This window comes from Notolepis coatsorum, assembly GCF_963971535.1.
Source record: "Notolepis coatsorum genome assembly, chromosome: 7".
NCBI classification, from domain to species: Eukaryota; Metazoa; Chordata; class Actinopteri; order Aulopiformes; family Paralepididae; genus Notolepis; species Notolepis coatsorum.
Window position 1 is genome coordinate 52329505 of NC_140171.1, and position 13504 is coordinate 52343008.

The 13504-nt window shown below is 42.2% G+C and overlaps 1 protein-coding gene across 1 annotated transcript in view; it reads right to left on the reverse strand.

Moving 5' to 3' along the window:
* Positions 1-13504, reverse strand: part of dnah6 (dynein, axonemal, heavy chain 6) — a gene marked incomplete at both ends in the record, with an annotated part of 372041 nt that overhangs the window by 212639 nt on the left and 145898 nt on the right. Inside the window, 4 exon segments of the mRNA XM_084318285.1 lie at positions 4215-4457; positions 8525-8665; positions 11698-11850; positions 12574-12805. Of these exon segments, the coding sequence (XP_084174411.1) occupies positions 4215-4457; positions 8525-8665; positions 11698-11850; positions 12574-12805 (769 nt within the window).

Genomic DNA, 13504 nt, shown 5'->3' on the forward strand with positions numbered 1-13504 from the left:
CTCTGTCACTTTTGAAGTGCATGTGAGAGTGCTGGCAGGGCAGTAGCCGTAGGTGAGATAAAAGTGTTCTGCAACTTTCCCGAACACAAAAAGGTGATTGATTGTCGTTATGCATAAGGTGAGGCACCAAAATTAATGTAGTAACTTGGTCCGGGTAGTACCAGTACTGGTACCACTCAGTGCTCTGTACACAACCCTAGATATGCCTCATCCCATGTCAGGATCAGCCCCAGCCTGGCACCACTCTCCCTCAGTTTCCCCAGGCTGGTCACAATGCCCCTCGCCTCAGAAGGCTTGCCCTACACCTCCCTCTAGTCTAGTGGAGTGTTCCCGGTACTTCCTGGACTCAATGTGTTATTATTCCCTATGTTAATCAATCTCCTGTTGTCCTCAATGTTTATGTCAATGTTCAATGTGTGTATTGTATTCCTGTGTGTGCTACCTGCTCTGTTTCCTGGGCTGGTTTAGTGTGTATTTGTATGTTTCATTGGTGTTCCTTAAATGTCATGTTTGTTATCTAGTGTTGTCATTGTTTGTCATCCAGGTGTGTGTTGTTAGTAATCAGTGTGATTAGTCTTCCTATATATTCTGTGCTGTCCTGTTACTCCCCTGTCGGTTCGTAAACGTTTCTTGTCTCACCCGTTGTTATCATTATCTGCCAGCTTAGGCTGTGGTACAATTATTATTTTGTTGTTGTAGTTTAAAGCCTTGTGAAGAACGAGTAAAGCTTATTTCCAAACTACACCCCGCTGTGTCCTGCCTCTCTCTCGTTCCTGTTATTGCGCCTGGGTCCACACCACCAACAACGAATCCTTACATCCCGCACATGAAAAATACTAGCAGCATCATAGCCAGTAACTGCTCTCCTCCAGCATAACCAAGTAGCGGAGAACGGGGATGGTTGTCACACGAGTAGGTTGCACATTCATTATATTTCGCTACCAAAAGGTGCTTTCTCCCATATTTCGGTATGGAAATGTCCAGAATTGGGATCAGAGTTCACCTACATAGTCTTCTTTGGAGTAAGACAGCTGAACCTTTTGTGTTTTTCATGTGGAATTGTAAATTTTCAGCTCCTCAGTATTTTTCTTCTAGATATTTATACAATTGGTTTATAATGAAACAATTGTTACCCTTAAAAAGTGTGAAGGGAAAGCTATAGTTTAGATTGTTGTTGGCTAACTACAGTATCACATTTTTAGATGGTTGTTAGCCTTGATACTAGCAAGACATTCCAGTTGGGGTTGGTTGTCACATTTTCTTTGGGGTTGGTTGTCACATGTGACAAGCACATGACAGTGCTTTTAATGAGCACAACATGGACCGTTTCTTCACCAACTTGGAGGTGATGGATGAGCTGAGGACAGACCAAGCAGAGCACAATGCACCCCACCCCAGCCCACCTACCAAACCTAGTATATCCCAGCCTAGACCATCTGCCAAGCCTAGTACATCCCAGCCAAGACCACCTGCCAAGCCTAGTACATCCCAGCCAAGACCACCTGCCAAGCCTAGTACATCCCAGCCTAGAACACCTGCCAAGCCTAGTACATCCCAGTGTACTCCACCCCAGCTGGAAAAGGCAGCCAGCAAGAAGAAGAAACAGAAAATAAAGAGACAGGAGGAGATGAAGATTATTGTTTTTGCTTGGTTTGTATGGAAACGTTCTCCAACAGCCGTTCAGGGGAGGTATGGGAGAAGTGTTGGATGTGCAACCAGTGGGCACACAAGCTCTGCTTAGTTGGAGTGCCCAGACCCTACATTTGCCATCACTGTAACTCAGATAGTGAATGAATGTAGCCTAGTTGTGTTGGCTATTAATGTTAGGGCGGCCTATTTATTTTGTTCTTATTTTGTTATATAGGATGGCCTAAAGATGTCTTTCTTGTTTATGTTCATGTTAAGATGCATTAAATTATGTATTTGTCAACTTGTCAATGCAATTCAACTTTCAAATATAGTTCTTCCTTCTTGCCTTCTTTTTAAGATTTTCCCATTAAAACACATAGTGACAACCAACCCCATAGTGTGTGACAACCATCCCTGTGATGGAGTTGGTTGTCACAATGTGTCAGAGTGTCTTTGATAGGTAATTTCCTCTTTGTTACAATACGTTGGAAAATGAGAGGGATACACATTTCAAGCCAACATCTTAAGCTTCAATTTAATGTAGGAATGACTATTGAAAGATGTTTTGATGATGAGAAATTCACACTAGAGTAAAACGTGTGACAAACATCCCCGTTATCCCCTAGTGGTTGATCATAAGGGTTGATAACTGATCACTGATTATTTATTTTTTTACCCAGGGACAGTGCACATTAATCAACATATTCAGTTTCCACATCAATATTGATAAATAATCAGCAAGGTTGATGTACGTTTTGTCTTGTACCCACTGGCTGTCCCCCCACCCCCAGCATGAGGATGGAGGATAATCACTAATATTGATAACTGTAGCTGTGGTAGGGTGATGTGCTTCTGGCTCAGCTGTAGGAGAAAGAGAGAGAGGGGGCAAGGAAGGGGTTCATCGGGAGAGACCCAATGGACGTGCCAACAGTCTGTCGTTTAGATTCTGATGATGCATGTTGCAATTCGAATATTGGAGTGTATAAAGTACTATATAACATGTTTGGAACAGCGCATATGACAGACTAAAACATAATTTTCACAGTCAACTTGTCTGTGCTGCTCAGAACCCATTGGTGACAAGAGTTCACTGTAACGTTTCACTAACACTTTTTTTTGTCTTTTTTTTATCCACTTTTTCTCCTCTTTTTCTATTTTTCTCCCATCCCAATTCCACTGTGCCAATTCTCCCCTCCCCTGTCTTGAACGTTGCTCGCATATGCCCCCCACTGGCCGGTTGTAGGGAGGATAGAAGCCTTGCATCACGTGTCATATGTAGCAGTAATCCGCCCTTTTTTACTATCCAGAACTAGCTCAATTGGCAGCGCTGCATTGCTGTGGATCCTACGGCCCATTGCTGGCAAGTTCGATTCCCTTCAATTTTTTTTTCTTTTTTTTTTTAACGTGCATTCGCATTCTTTCGCCGTTAAGTTTAGGCATAACTTTAAGCATTGTTTCGGAGTTGGTTAAGGTTAGGCATTGTTTCGGAGTTGCTTAAGGTTAGAAGGGTTAAGTTTAGGCACTGTTAAGGAGCTGGTTAAGGTTAGAGTTTGTCTTAGAGAATGGCAATATTTTTTAACGTGCATTCTTTCGCCGGTTAAGTTTAGGCATTGTTTCGGAGTTGGTTAAGGTTAGGCATTGTTTCGGAGTTGCTTAAGGTTAGAAGGGTTAAGTTTAGGCGCTGTTAAGGAGCTGGTTAAGGTTAGAGTTTGTCTTAGAGAATGGCAATAGACAGCCTATTTCCGCGCTGCAGCTCTCTCGCGCTGCCGTGGTCACATGGGCGTATTGGCCAATCAGAGAAACGCTAAACACAAGTTGGTTGCCTAAAATATTCACGCGTCCCCTCCGATACACGAGGAGGCAGCCTGTCACATCTTTTCACCTGCCAGCGCGGACTCTCATTGGCGAGGTGTAACGTGTGGGAGGCTCACACTACCCCCGCCATTTCCTGTCTCTGCTGTGCAGGCATCCCCCAACCGACCTGTAGGAGTCACTGTCCACAACGTCCAGATTACCACCCAACGACTTCCACCCGCTAACTCTGCCAATTGAGTTAGTATGACGGCCGGCCCAAGCCGGAGGCAACGCCGACAGCCAGATTTGAACCCGGTGTCTCTTGCATTGGTGACAAGCGCAATGTCCGCTGTGCCACCCAGCCGCCTACCTTTCACTAACACTTATAACTGATCAAGTGTATTAATCATTGGTTAACTTGACAGCCACTTGCTGTAGTCTCTTCTCCCACAATGTGGATGATCACTGTTACTGACAACACACAACTTCAGATGAACCATAGAACTCACTGTTACTGACAACACACGACTTCAGATGAAGAGCCACATAACTCTATTTTAGGTTCTCAGAGGAACAATGTTTTCAAACCTAATTATCATAAGATGGTAAAGTTAGTGTTGTGTTCATTCATAGCTAAAGACAGTAGATGTTTTATGGTGATAAATCACATTCACAAATGCACATACATGAGCTGTCTAAAACAATCTCTAAAACAGACATATTATGGTTCTTCATCTGTAGAGTTAAACTATTCAGTAGTATTGATAAGTGGTAGTGATGATTAGTCTCACAGCGACAAGCTCCTGTCTCTTCTCCTCCAGCATGTTGAGGTATAGGTTGATCAGCTCCAGGTAGGAGGTCGGCGTGGTGTAGTAGCGGCGCCTCAGCTCCGAGTAGAAGCACTCGGCCATGTCGGTGACGCTGATGTGGACCTCCACACACATGTCGCAGAAGCTCCGCTTCAGCTCCTCGCTGCCCAAGTCCACGTCCTGGAAGAAGGTCTGAGAGACGGAGAGGAGAGCCTCGTGGGGCCACTGGAGACGGAGAGGAGGGGGGAGGCAGAGTGAGAGGGAGAGAGGGAGTGTTTTAATTCTGATTCTGAGTGGGGTGAGAGGGGATAATGAATGAATGAATGAATGAATGAATGAATGAATGAATGAATGAATGAATGAATGAATGAATGAATGAATGAATGAATAAATTAATGAATGAAGGATTTTATTTCGATCTTCTTTTACAAAGCAATGTACAGTAGTAGGACATTTATTAAAAAAAGAAATAAAACAACCGAAAAGGTGTAGGCTGAAGCCGAGGCTTATATAGCCTACCATTTTTACATTACATTATTAATAATACAAATTTAAATAAAACATAATTCAGTACATAATTTTTCAAATACAAAATGTTACGAAAGTTTCATAGTTTTAGTATACAGTTTATTCAGTATTATACAGAACGTATTCACATTTATTTTCTTTCACGATTTTAATAGTTATCTTATAATAAAATAGTCCAGCAAGCTCTCAATCATAGTATGACTAATAATAACAACAACAGATGTAACAAGTGCTGTCAATCGATTAAAATATTTAATCGCGATTAATCGCATGATTGTCCATAGTTAACTCATGATTAATCGCATTTTTTTTTATCCACCTTAAACGGATATTTTTCAAGTTCCAAGTTTTAATACTCTTATCAACATCTTATCAACTTCTATCAGCATGTGACTTGTAACACCAGAGGCGGTAACATTTTAGACCACTGTTACTCGCAATTCAAGGGTGGGTACAAGGCTCATTCTGCTAGTGGCTTCGGAAAATCTGATCATGCGGCCATCTTTCTTTCACCAAAATATAAACAAAGAATCAAGAGCACTCCGGTAGTCTCGCGAGAGGTGCAGAAATGGGATGTGGAGTCCGGGGAGACGCTACAGGCTGCGCTTGAGTGCACAGACTGGAGCGTGTTCCGTGACAACACAGATAACATTAATGACTACACGGAGACAGTGCTGGACTTTGTTCGTACTTTGGTGGAAGAAACAATCCCCACTACCATAATTAAAGTTTACCCAAATCAAAAGCCCTGGGTAGACAAATCCGTCCGTGAAGCTCTGAAAGCGCGCACCACAGCATACAACGCCGGCCTGGTGGCAGGCAACATGAATGACCACAAGGTGGCGCGATACAACGTAAGGAGGACAGTAATAGAGGCAAAACGGCGCTACAGGGATAAAATTGAACTTCAGTTTGAACAGGCTGACTCCAGAGCTATGTGGCAGGGCCTCAAAATGATGACAGACTACAAAGGCACCTCCCTCAAACTGAACAGTGACATCTCCTTAGCAAATGATCTCAATACCTTCTATGCGAGGTTTGAGGCTGGGAATAACAACACCAGCCTACAAGCCACGGCAATGGGGGGGGGGGGTCTGCTGATGGAGACTCAGTGTTCAGGGTAACAGAGCATGAGGTGAGGTGGACCTTTAAAAAAGTGAATATCAGGAAGGCAGCAGGATCGGACGGCATCCCCGGCCGCGTCCTAAAAGTCTGTGCCGACCAACTGGCCCCGGTATTCACTGACATATTTAACCTGTCCTTAGAACAGGCTGTCATCCCCACCTGCCTGAAGAAGTCCACTATCATCCCTGTACCTAGAAAATCCAAGCCTGCTTGCCTCAACGACTACCGCCCTGTAGCTCTCACCTCCATAGCCATGAAGTGCTTTGAGAAGCTAGTAAAGGGCTACATCTGCTCCTCCCTCCCCATCAACCTGGACCCCCTGCAATTTGCATACCGCCCCAACAGCCGTAGGGTCCAGCTGCAGCGCCGGAGGTGTATATATGAATTATGAATGCCATGGCGAAAAAATGTATATTGATCTCAATATCGCTGTACAGCGTGGTCTGGCGGTATAAGCATGGCGGGCAATAACGTTTTAAAGCGTTTCCGGCGGTGGATGTGTTAAAAGTTAATCGTGAGTTAAAAAAAATAGTGGCGTTAATAGAATCGGGCGATAACGTGTTAATACCGCGTTAACTTTGACAGCCTTAGATGTTACGTTAATGTGTATAATCAGGTATTTACACTGTGTGTGCGTATGTGTGTACTTGTGCTTGAGTGGAATGTCCAACGACAGGGTTGTATGTGTGTGTGTGTGTGTATGCGTGGCTATGGATATTATTTATATAATAATTATGTAATAAATCAAAAGCCTTGATACCCATTAATAGAGATACAAATACACTTTTCACTGGACAGTGAGTGGTACATTAAGAGAGAGAGATAAAGAGAAAGAGAGAGAGACGCACAGTAAAAGAGAGAAAGAGAGATAGAGCAAGAGAGAGAGAGAGAGAGCTAGAGCTAGAGAGATAGATCGAGCGAGAGAGATAGAGATAAAGAGAAGGTGATAGGGAGCATACAAGAGATAAATTAAGAAATACACACACACACGCACAATAGTACAGCAAGCTCTCAATCATAGTAATGACTAATAATAACAACAGATGTAACGTTAATGTGTATAATCAGGTATTTATACTGTGTGTGCGTATGTGTGTACTTGTGCTTGAGTGTAATGTCCAACGACAGGGTTGTATGTGTGTGTGTGTGTGTGTGTGTGTGTGTGTGTGTGTGTGTGTGTGTGTGTGTGTGTGTGTGTGTGTGTGTGTGTGTGTGTGTGTGTGTGTGTGTGTGTGCGTGGCTATGGATATTATTTATATAATAATTATGTAATAAATCAAAAGCCTTGATACCCATTAATAGAGAGATACAAATACACTTTTCACTGGACAGTGAGGGGTACATTAAGAGAGAGAGATAAAGAGAAAGATAGAGAGACGCACAGTAAAAGAGAGACAGATAGATAGAGATAGAGATAGAGCGAGAGATGGAGATAGAGATAGAGATAGAGATAAAGATAGAGAGAGAGAGAGAGAGAGAGAGAGAGAGAGAGAGAGAGAGAGAGAGAGAGAGAGAGAGAGAGATCAAGCGGGAGAGAGAGATAGATAGAGAGAAGGTGATAGGGAGCATACAAGAGAGAAATTAAGAAATACAAACACACACACTCACACAGCCGCAGCCTCTGCAGTTTCGCCGTCGACTAAAGACGCACTTCTTCAACCATTATCTGAAATAATGAAAAATAAAAATAAAAAAAATCTAACCCTAACTAACCTTACTGTCATGTCCTAATAAACTAACCTACACTGTAACATGCAACACTTTGATGAACATTGTTACTCAGCTGATGGAGTTGTACCCTTCCTGATGACTTGTCGTACAGAACTTGTAACGGAACGTAGACCAATCTCGGTCACTCTCTTTGTCTGGGAACGCCCAAAACCAAATTCGGTCACGCCCCATTTTGCGCGACATCCAGGCTTTTTTTACTGTCAGCGTTTGGGAATTTCATGTCGACGGGTAGGTGAAGTGAAATTATACTTATTTTAGAATATATATATCAAATGTCATGAGTATTCATCTATATTTAGTAATCTAAAGACTATTAGATATGAACGTATGTACCAGTAAAAAGTGGGAATCTCTAGAATGTGTTTTGGGCGACGGTGTTTACAAGTGTGGGTAGCCTCTCTAATCAATTTAACGTTATACACAACACTTTCTGTTGTCAGTAGATGGCAGCATTGGTTTAAAAGGTGAAAATATTATGACTACAAAATGACTACAAATCCCAAGACCTTTATCACCTAGTTGTTCACAGGTCAGCACCGGATTAGGAAAACGTGATCTGAACACAGGAGCATTAAACTATTAATGCGACCTGAATATAGTTACAGAGAATGGTCACCTAATTATCTTAACAAAAGTGCATCATTAGCATTGTTTGTTGTCTAAAGGGGAACATAATGGTACAATTTAAAATGTTAATGTTATCCGCATATAAAGGACAAATAAAACATCGTTAATTAGTAAGAAACCTCAATGAATCCGGCGCAGGGTAAGTTATATTCGCTATTGTTATGAAAATGTGATAGAATCCTATAAAAATGTGGACGAATTTGGTCACCGTGACGTTAAGTCGCTTTGGATAAAAGCGTCAGCTAAATGACTAAATGTAAATGTAAATGCAGTGTGCTGACCTGTACAAACCAGTCGATGGTGCAGCAGTTGACCAGGGAGGGGAACAGGCGGCATCGGGACCTGAAGGCATCTCCCACTGGACTCATACACAACACTATGTGCAGCTTCTCACGCACCTGAGAGATGAAGAACTGGAACACCTGCACACACACACACACACACACACACACACACACACACACACACACACACACACACACACACACACACACACACACACACACACACACACACACACAGACACAGACACAGACACAGACACACACACACACACACACACACACAGACACACAGACACACAGACACACAGACACACACACACGCACGGACACACAGACATACACACAGAGATATGTAAACACAGACAAATGTAGACACACAACGTGCACGCACACACACACACACACACAGTCACACACACAAGCCATTATGGTAAAATACAAAATATTTACTGTCATAATACGTATTGTGTTTAGGCCTGTCTTGCTATGTTCTGATACTATGTGACCAGAGCAGGTCATATGTTGGACAACTGGTCTCAGCAGCAAGACAACTAACGAGACTGATGTGTTCTTACAGCATGCCCAGCTGCAACTTTAATTGGCTTTGCCCTTTGTGGAGTGTGTGTGTGTGTGTGTGTGTGTGTGTGTGTGTGTGTGTGTGTGTGTGTGTGTGTGTGTGTGTGTGTGTGTGTGTGTGTGTGTGTGTGTGTGTGTGTGTGTGTGTGTGTGTGTGTGTGTGTGTGTGTGTGTGTGTGTGTGTGTGTGCATGCATGCGTACGTGCGTGTGTACGTATGTGTATGTGCGTGTATGTGCGTGTGTGTGTGCATCTGCCAGTGGTTTTTTTTATGGATTTGACACGCTATATAAACACATTCACACATACAGTAGGCACAGTGCTGTTTGGTTGTTGGGGAATGGCCATAATGTGTGTGTGTTTCCATGTGTGAACATCGGCTTACATAAGTAACCTAACACACTTTCTTTATAGAGTGGGGGAAGCGATGGGTATGTTTTGTGTTCATATTGCGTTGCTCTGTATGCCCTCTTATTTCCTCTAACTATTAGGGGTGGGGGGAAATCGATACAGCAATATATTACGTTATTTTGCATGTCAATATTATATTGATACAGTGATGCCAAGTATCAATATAATATATATATATATATTTTTTTGCTTCAATCTTGATCAATATAAATTATTGGAATGAGGTGAACAGACTGAAAACGTTATCTTATTGATCTATAAGGACAACGTGCCTCATTTCCATAAGTGGCCTTAGCTATGTTTCAACTGACACGGGCCCCACTCGCTAGCAGGACCGCGGATTGACAAAGAAAACACACCCTGGATAAGCAAAAACACTCTGGATTGATATAGCAAATGCGTGCTGTGCTGTGTCTGTGGATAACTGATGCACGGTGGAAACATCGCATTTAACCTCTTAAACCCGGAGCCCTATTTTCTGAAAATCCGCCTAAAATACATACCTGAGTAAATGGAAGATTGCTCCACTTCTACAAGGTCCATTTGCATGTTCTTGCATGTTCTCAGTGAATGTATTCCCAGTGTCAGAAATATTGTGTCTATTACTAGGCTTGCTTAAATTGTGATGAAACAAAGGAGAATATGAATTATGATTTTTCTTTGCATCTTTGACAGTGAATAACACCATGCTAAAAATTACCAGACATAAAAAACTGCCACTGTTCAGTACCTTCTTGAGATCACGTGTCTAAGGAAATTAATAAAGGGAATATGATTAAACAGAAGGTTTTGTAGATACAGTACTGAATTCTGCCATCCGGACCCATGTAGTTTGAAATATTATTATAGAATATAGAATATGAGGCCTATAAATTACCTTATTATAGCGATGTTGCACATCTATGGATCAGGCCAAATATACTCGTTCCAATGACAAAGTTCAATTTGGATTTAGTATCACCAGGCGTGCATGAAGAACCGAGAATGAAATCTACTGTAAATACAGTCAGCTTTTTATTTTTGCGACAGGTCCGCCATTTTGAATCCGTTTGTAACGCTGATTGTTGCTAAATGTGCACAGAAGGGAGACACACTAACTGCGCTCCAAACTATGCCAATAACGTTCAGTTTTGTGGTATATAATCCCGAGAAATAAGAGAAATAAAATAATTATAATAATCAGGAAGTCATTTGATTCCAGAAAGCGGGAGAACCCTAGGAGATGTAGTTTTTCTAAATGTCAACGCTCATTGAAAGCCCCGTCTTTCCTTCATCATAATGACTATGGCAAAATGGCCGCTCGGATTTATTTCCAGTAGAAATTCGCAATCTATTGAATGCAATTCCTAAACTCATATTTTATTAATAACACTTTAACCTATTGGTAAACAAACATATTGCTGAAAATATACACTATGACTGCTGTTGTGACATGGTTAGGATGTTTACTGTTGGATACATAAAAAATAATAATAATAATAAATAAACATTATGTCATACAGTCTAGAGATAATGATTTATGACGTGATGTCATTTGCGTTCCGGTACCGGACCGCACGGATGGAAGAGGTTAAGTCAGAGAGAGCGAATTTGTGTGTCATGTTTCAGTTCATGTCCAAGGCCCGCTTTACATCCTCCTGTAAATGTACATGGGGGGGGGGGGTGGTTAATATAAGATAAGGGCCCCATATTTGATCTTGAAACGGGCCCCCTGATACTTAAGGCTGCCTATGCTCATTTCTCAAGCAAGATACACAAACATTTGTACGGAGAACTTTTTAAAATACATTATCAAACAAATTTCCATTAGATTATAAACTTTTGGAAAATGTCGGCATGCAATATTTTGTATTTTAAGTCAAATGCGCCACAGTACTTTATCAACTGTCAACCTTTTACACATACATATATATATTGATAAATTAGGGCCAATGTGTGTATTTGTATCTCTATAGACATGCCATCAAGTATTGATAGTATGTGTGTGCTTGTGCATGTGTTGGGACATGTTTGCCGGCCTACAATAGTGAATATCCCTACCTGACCCCATTGTTGAAACATGCATGCTTTGTCTTTTTTTGTGTGTGGCCCCATGGGGTAGCCTACTATATTTTCTTATTTGTCTTACACAACATGAACTCGAACTCGACTAATACGTTGCAATGTTACGCGTGTGCCGTGTACCTCGTCTCTGTTACTGTCGTTGACCCCGGCCTCCTTGGCTTTGGGCCGGGTGGCGGCCAGTACCTGCTCCAGCTCATCCTTCTCAAACAGGTTGGGGACTTCGCCAGAGTTCAACATGTTGTTGATGTCCTCCAGGAACTCTTCCACCACGATCTAATCACACACACATTGATTGTGGTTTGAAATATCATAATAATGAGATAATGAGAGTGACCTTTACTAGTATGAGCATGACGGCGTCTGCAGTGTTGCAGTACAGAGGGGATGGAGAGAGAGATAAAGAAGAAGAAGAAAGTGGTCAGATGGATGAGAAGAGATGAAGCAGCATCTACACCACGAGACGTCCAACACAGTAAAGAGCTATGGCTTTCATACAACTGTTACCAACACACGTGTGCTGTCTTAGGACTGGGAGGTATACCATCACGGATCCATGCAAATGTATGGGTTTTACTATACCATCATCCATGATATATACATCTTATAACAATATATACATACTCTTTTTTTTGCACATATTTATTTATAGTCTTAGAATAAAAATTTTAACTAATAATAGCACAATAAGAATTCCAATTCAAGAAAAAAAAATACATCATATCATATTGTAAATTGTACTGGAAAACGAAATACCGCCAAATACAATACTATCAAAACTGAGAACATTTTTATTTTGGCCATATTGCCCAGCCCAAAAAAATTTAAACAGGAGAAAACGAGCTAGCTCCCTGGTTAGTAGTTTGCAATCAACATCGTTATTTTCTTGGAACTTTTACACATACCAACTACTAACTAGATTTACTGTACCTAATGAATGATACGTTTCATCCTAAAAAGAACCCTCCCCCCTCACACACACACACACTTCCTCTATACCTGCGTGTCCGTGAAGAGGAAGACCATGTCTTTGCCCTCCACCCCGGCCATCTTGTAGAGCCTCCTCAGGTCATCGTGGAAGCTGGCGTAGTTGTAGCCGCGGCTCAGCTCGATCTGGAAGCACCGGTAGCCACACATGTGGGCCGCCAGCCGGGTCAGACACTGTTTCCCGGTGCCGCCCACCCCCACCAGCAGGGCGTTCCCCCTCTCCTGGCGGATCATACGGGCGATCCTACAGAGGCACACGGGAAGGCACACGTCTCCATGATGTCAGGTGTGGAATTATATGGTTCCCCCTCCTAAACATACTACCATACTACTAACATGATATTCTGTACCCGCAAAAAACTAAAACAAAAGGCCGGCTGTCACAAAACATTCAAATCTAGGGACCTTAAAACCTACTCTAGTGAGGCCTTTAACCAAAAACTGGAGAGACTGGTCAGATGAGCTCAGTGGTACACTAGTTGAAGAAACATGGCTTGGCTTCAAAACCAAATTATCATCAATACTAAACAACATGGCCCCCATTGTGTGTGTGTGTGTGTGTGTGTGTGTGTGTGTGTGTGTGTGTGTGTGTGTGTGTGTGTGTGTGTGTGTGTGTGTGTGTGTGTGTGTGTGTGTGTGTGTGTGTTAGGTGAACAATCAGGACCAACATTGAGAATACATACCACAAAATTAGGACATTTTGGGATTTGAGGCATGTTCAACATCCTGATTTCGTTTAAGGTTAGGGTTAATTACAGAACAAATGTAAGTATATGTAATGTCCCTGTGTATGTGTATGTGTATGTGTGTGTGTGTGTGTGTGTGTGTGTGTGTGTGTGTGTGTGTGTGTGTGTGTGTGTGTGTGTAGGTGTGTGTGTGTGTGTGTGTGTGTGTGTGTGTGTGTGTGTGTGTGTGTGTGTGTGTGTGTGTGTGTGTGTGTGTG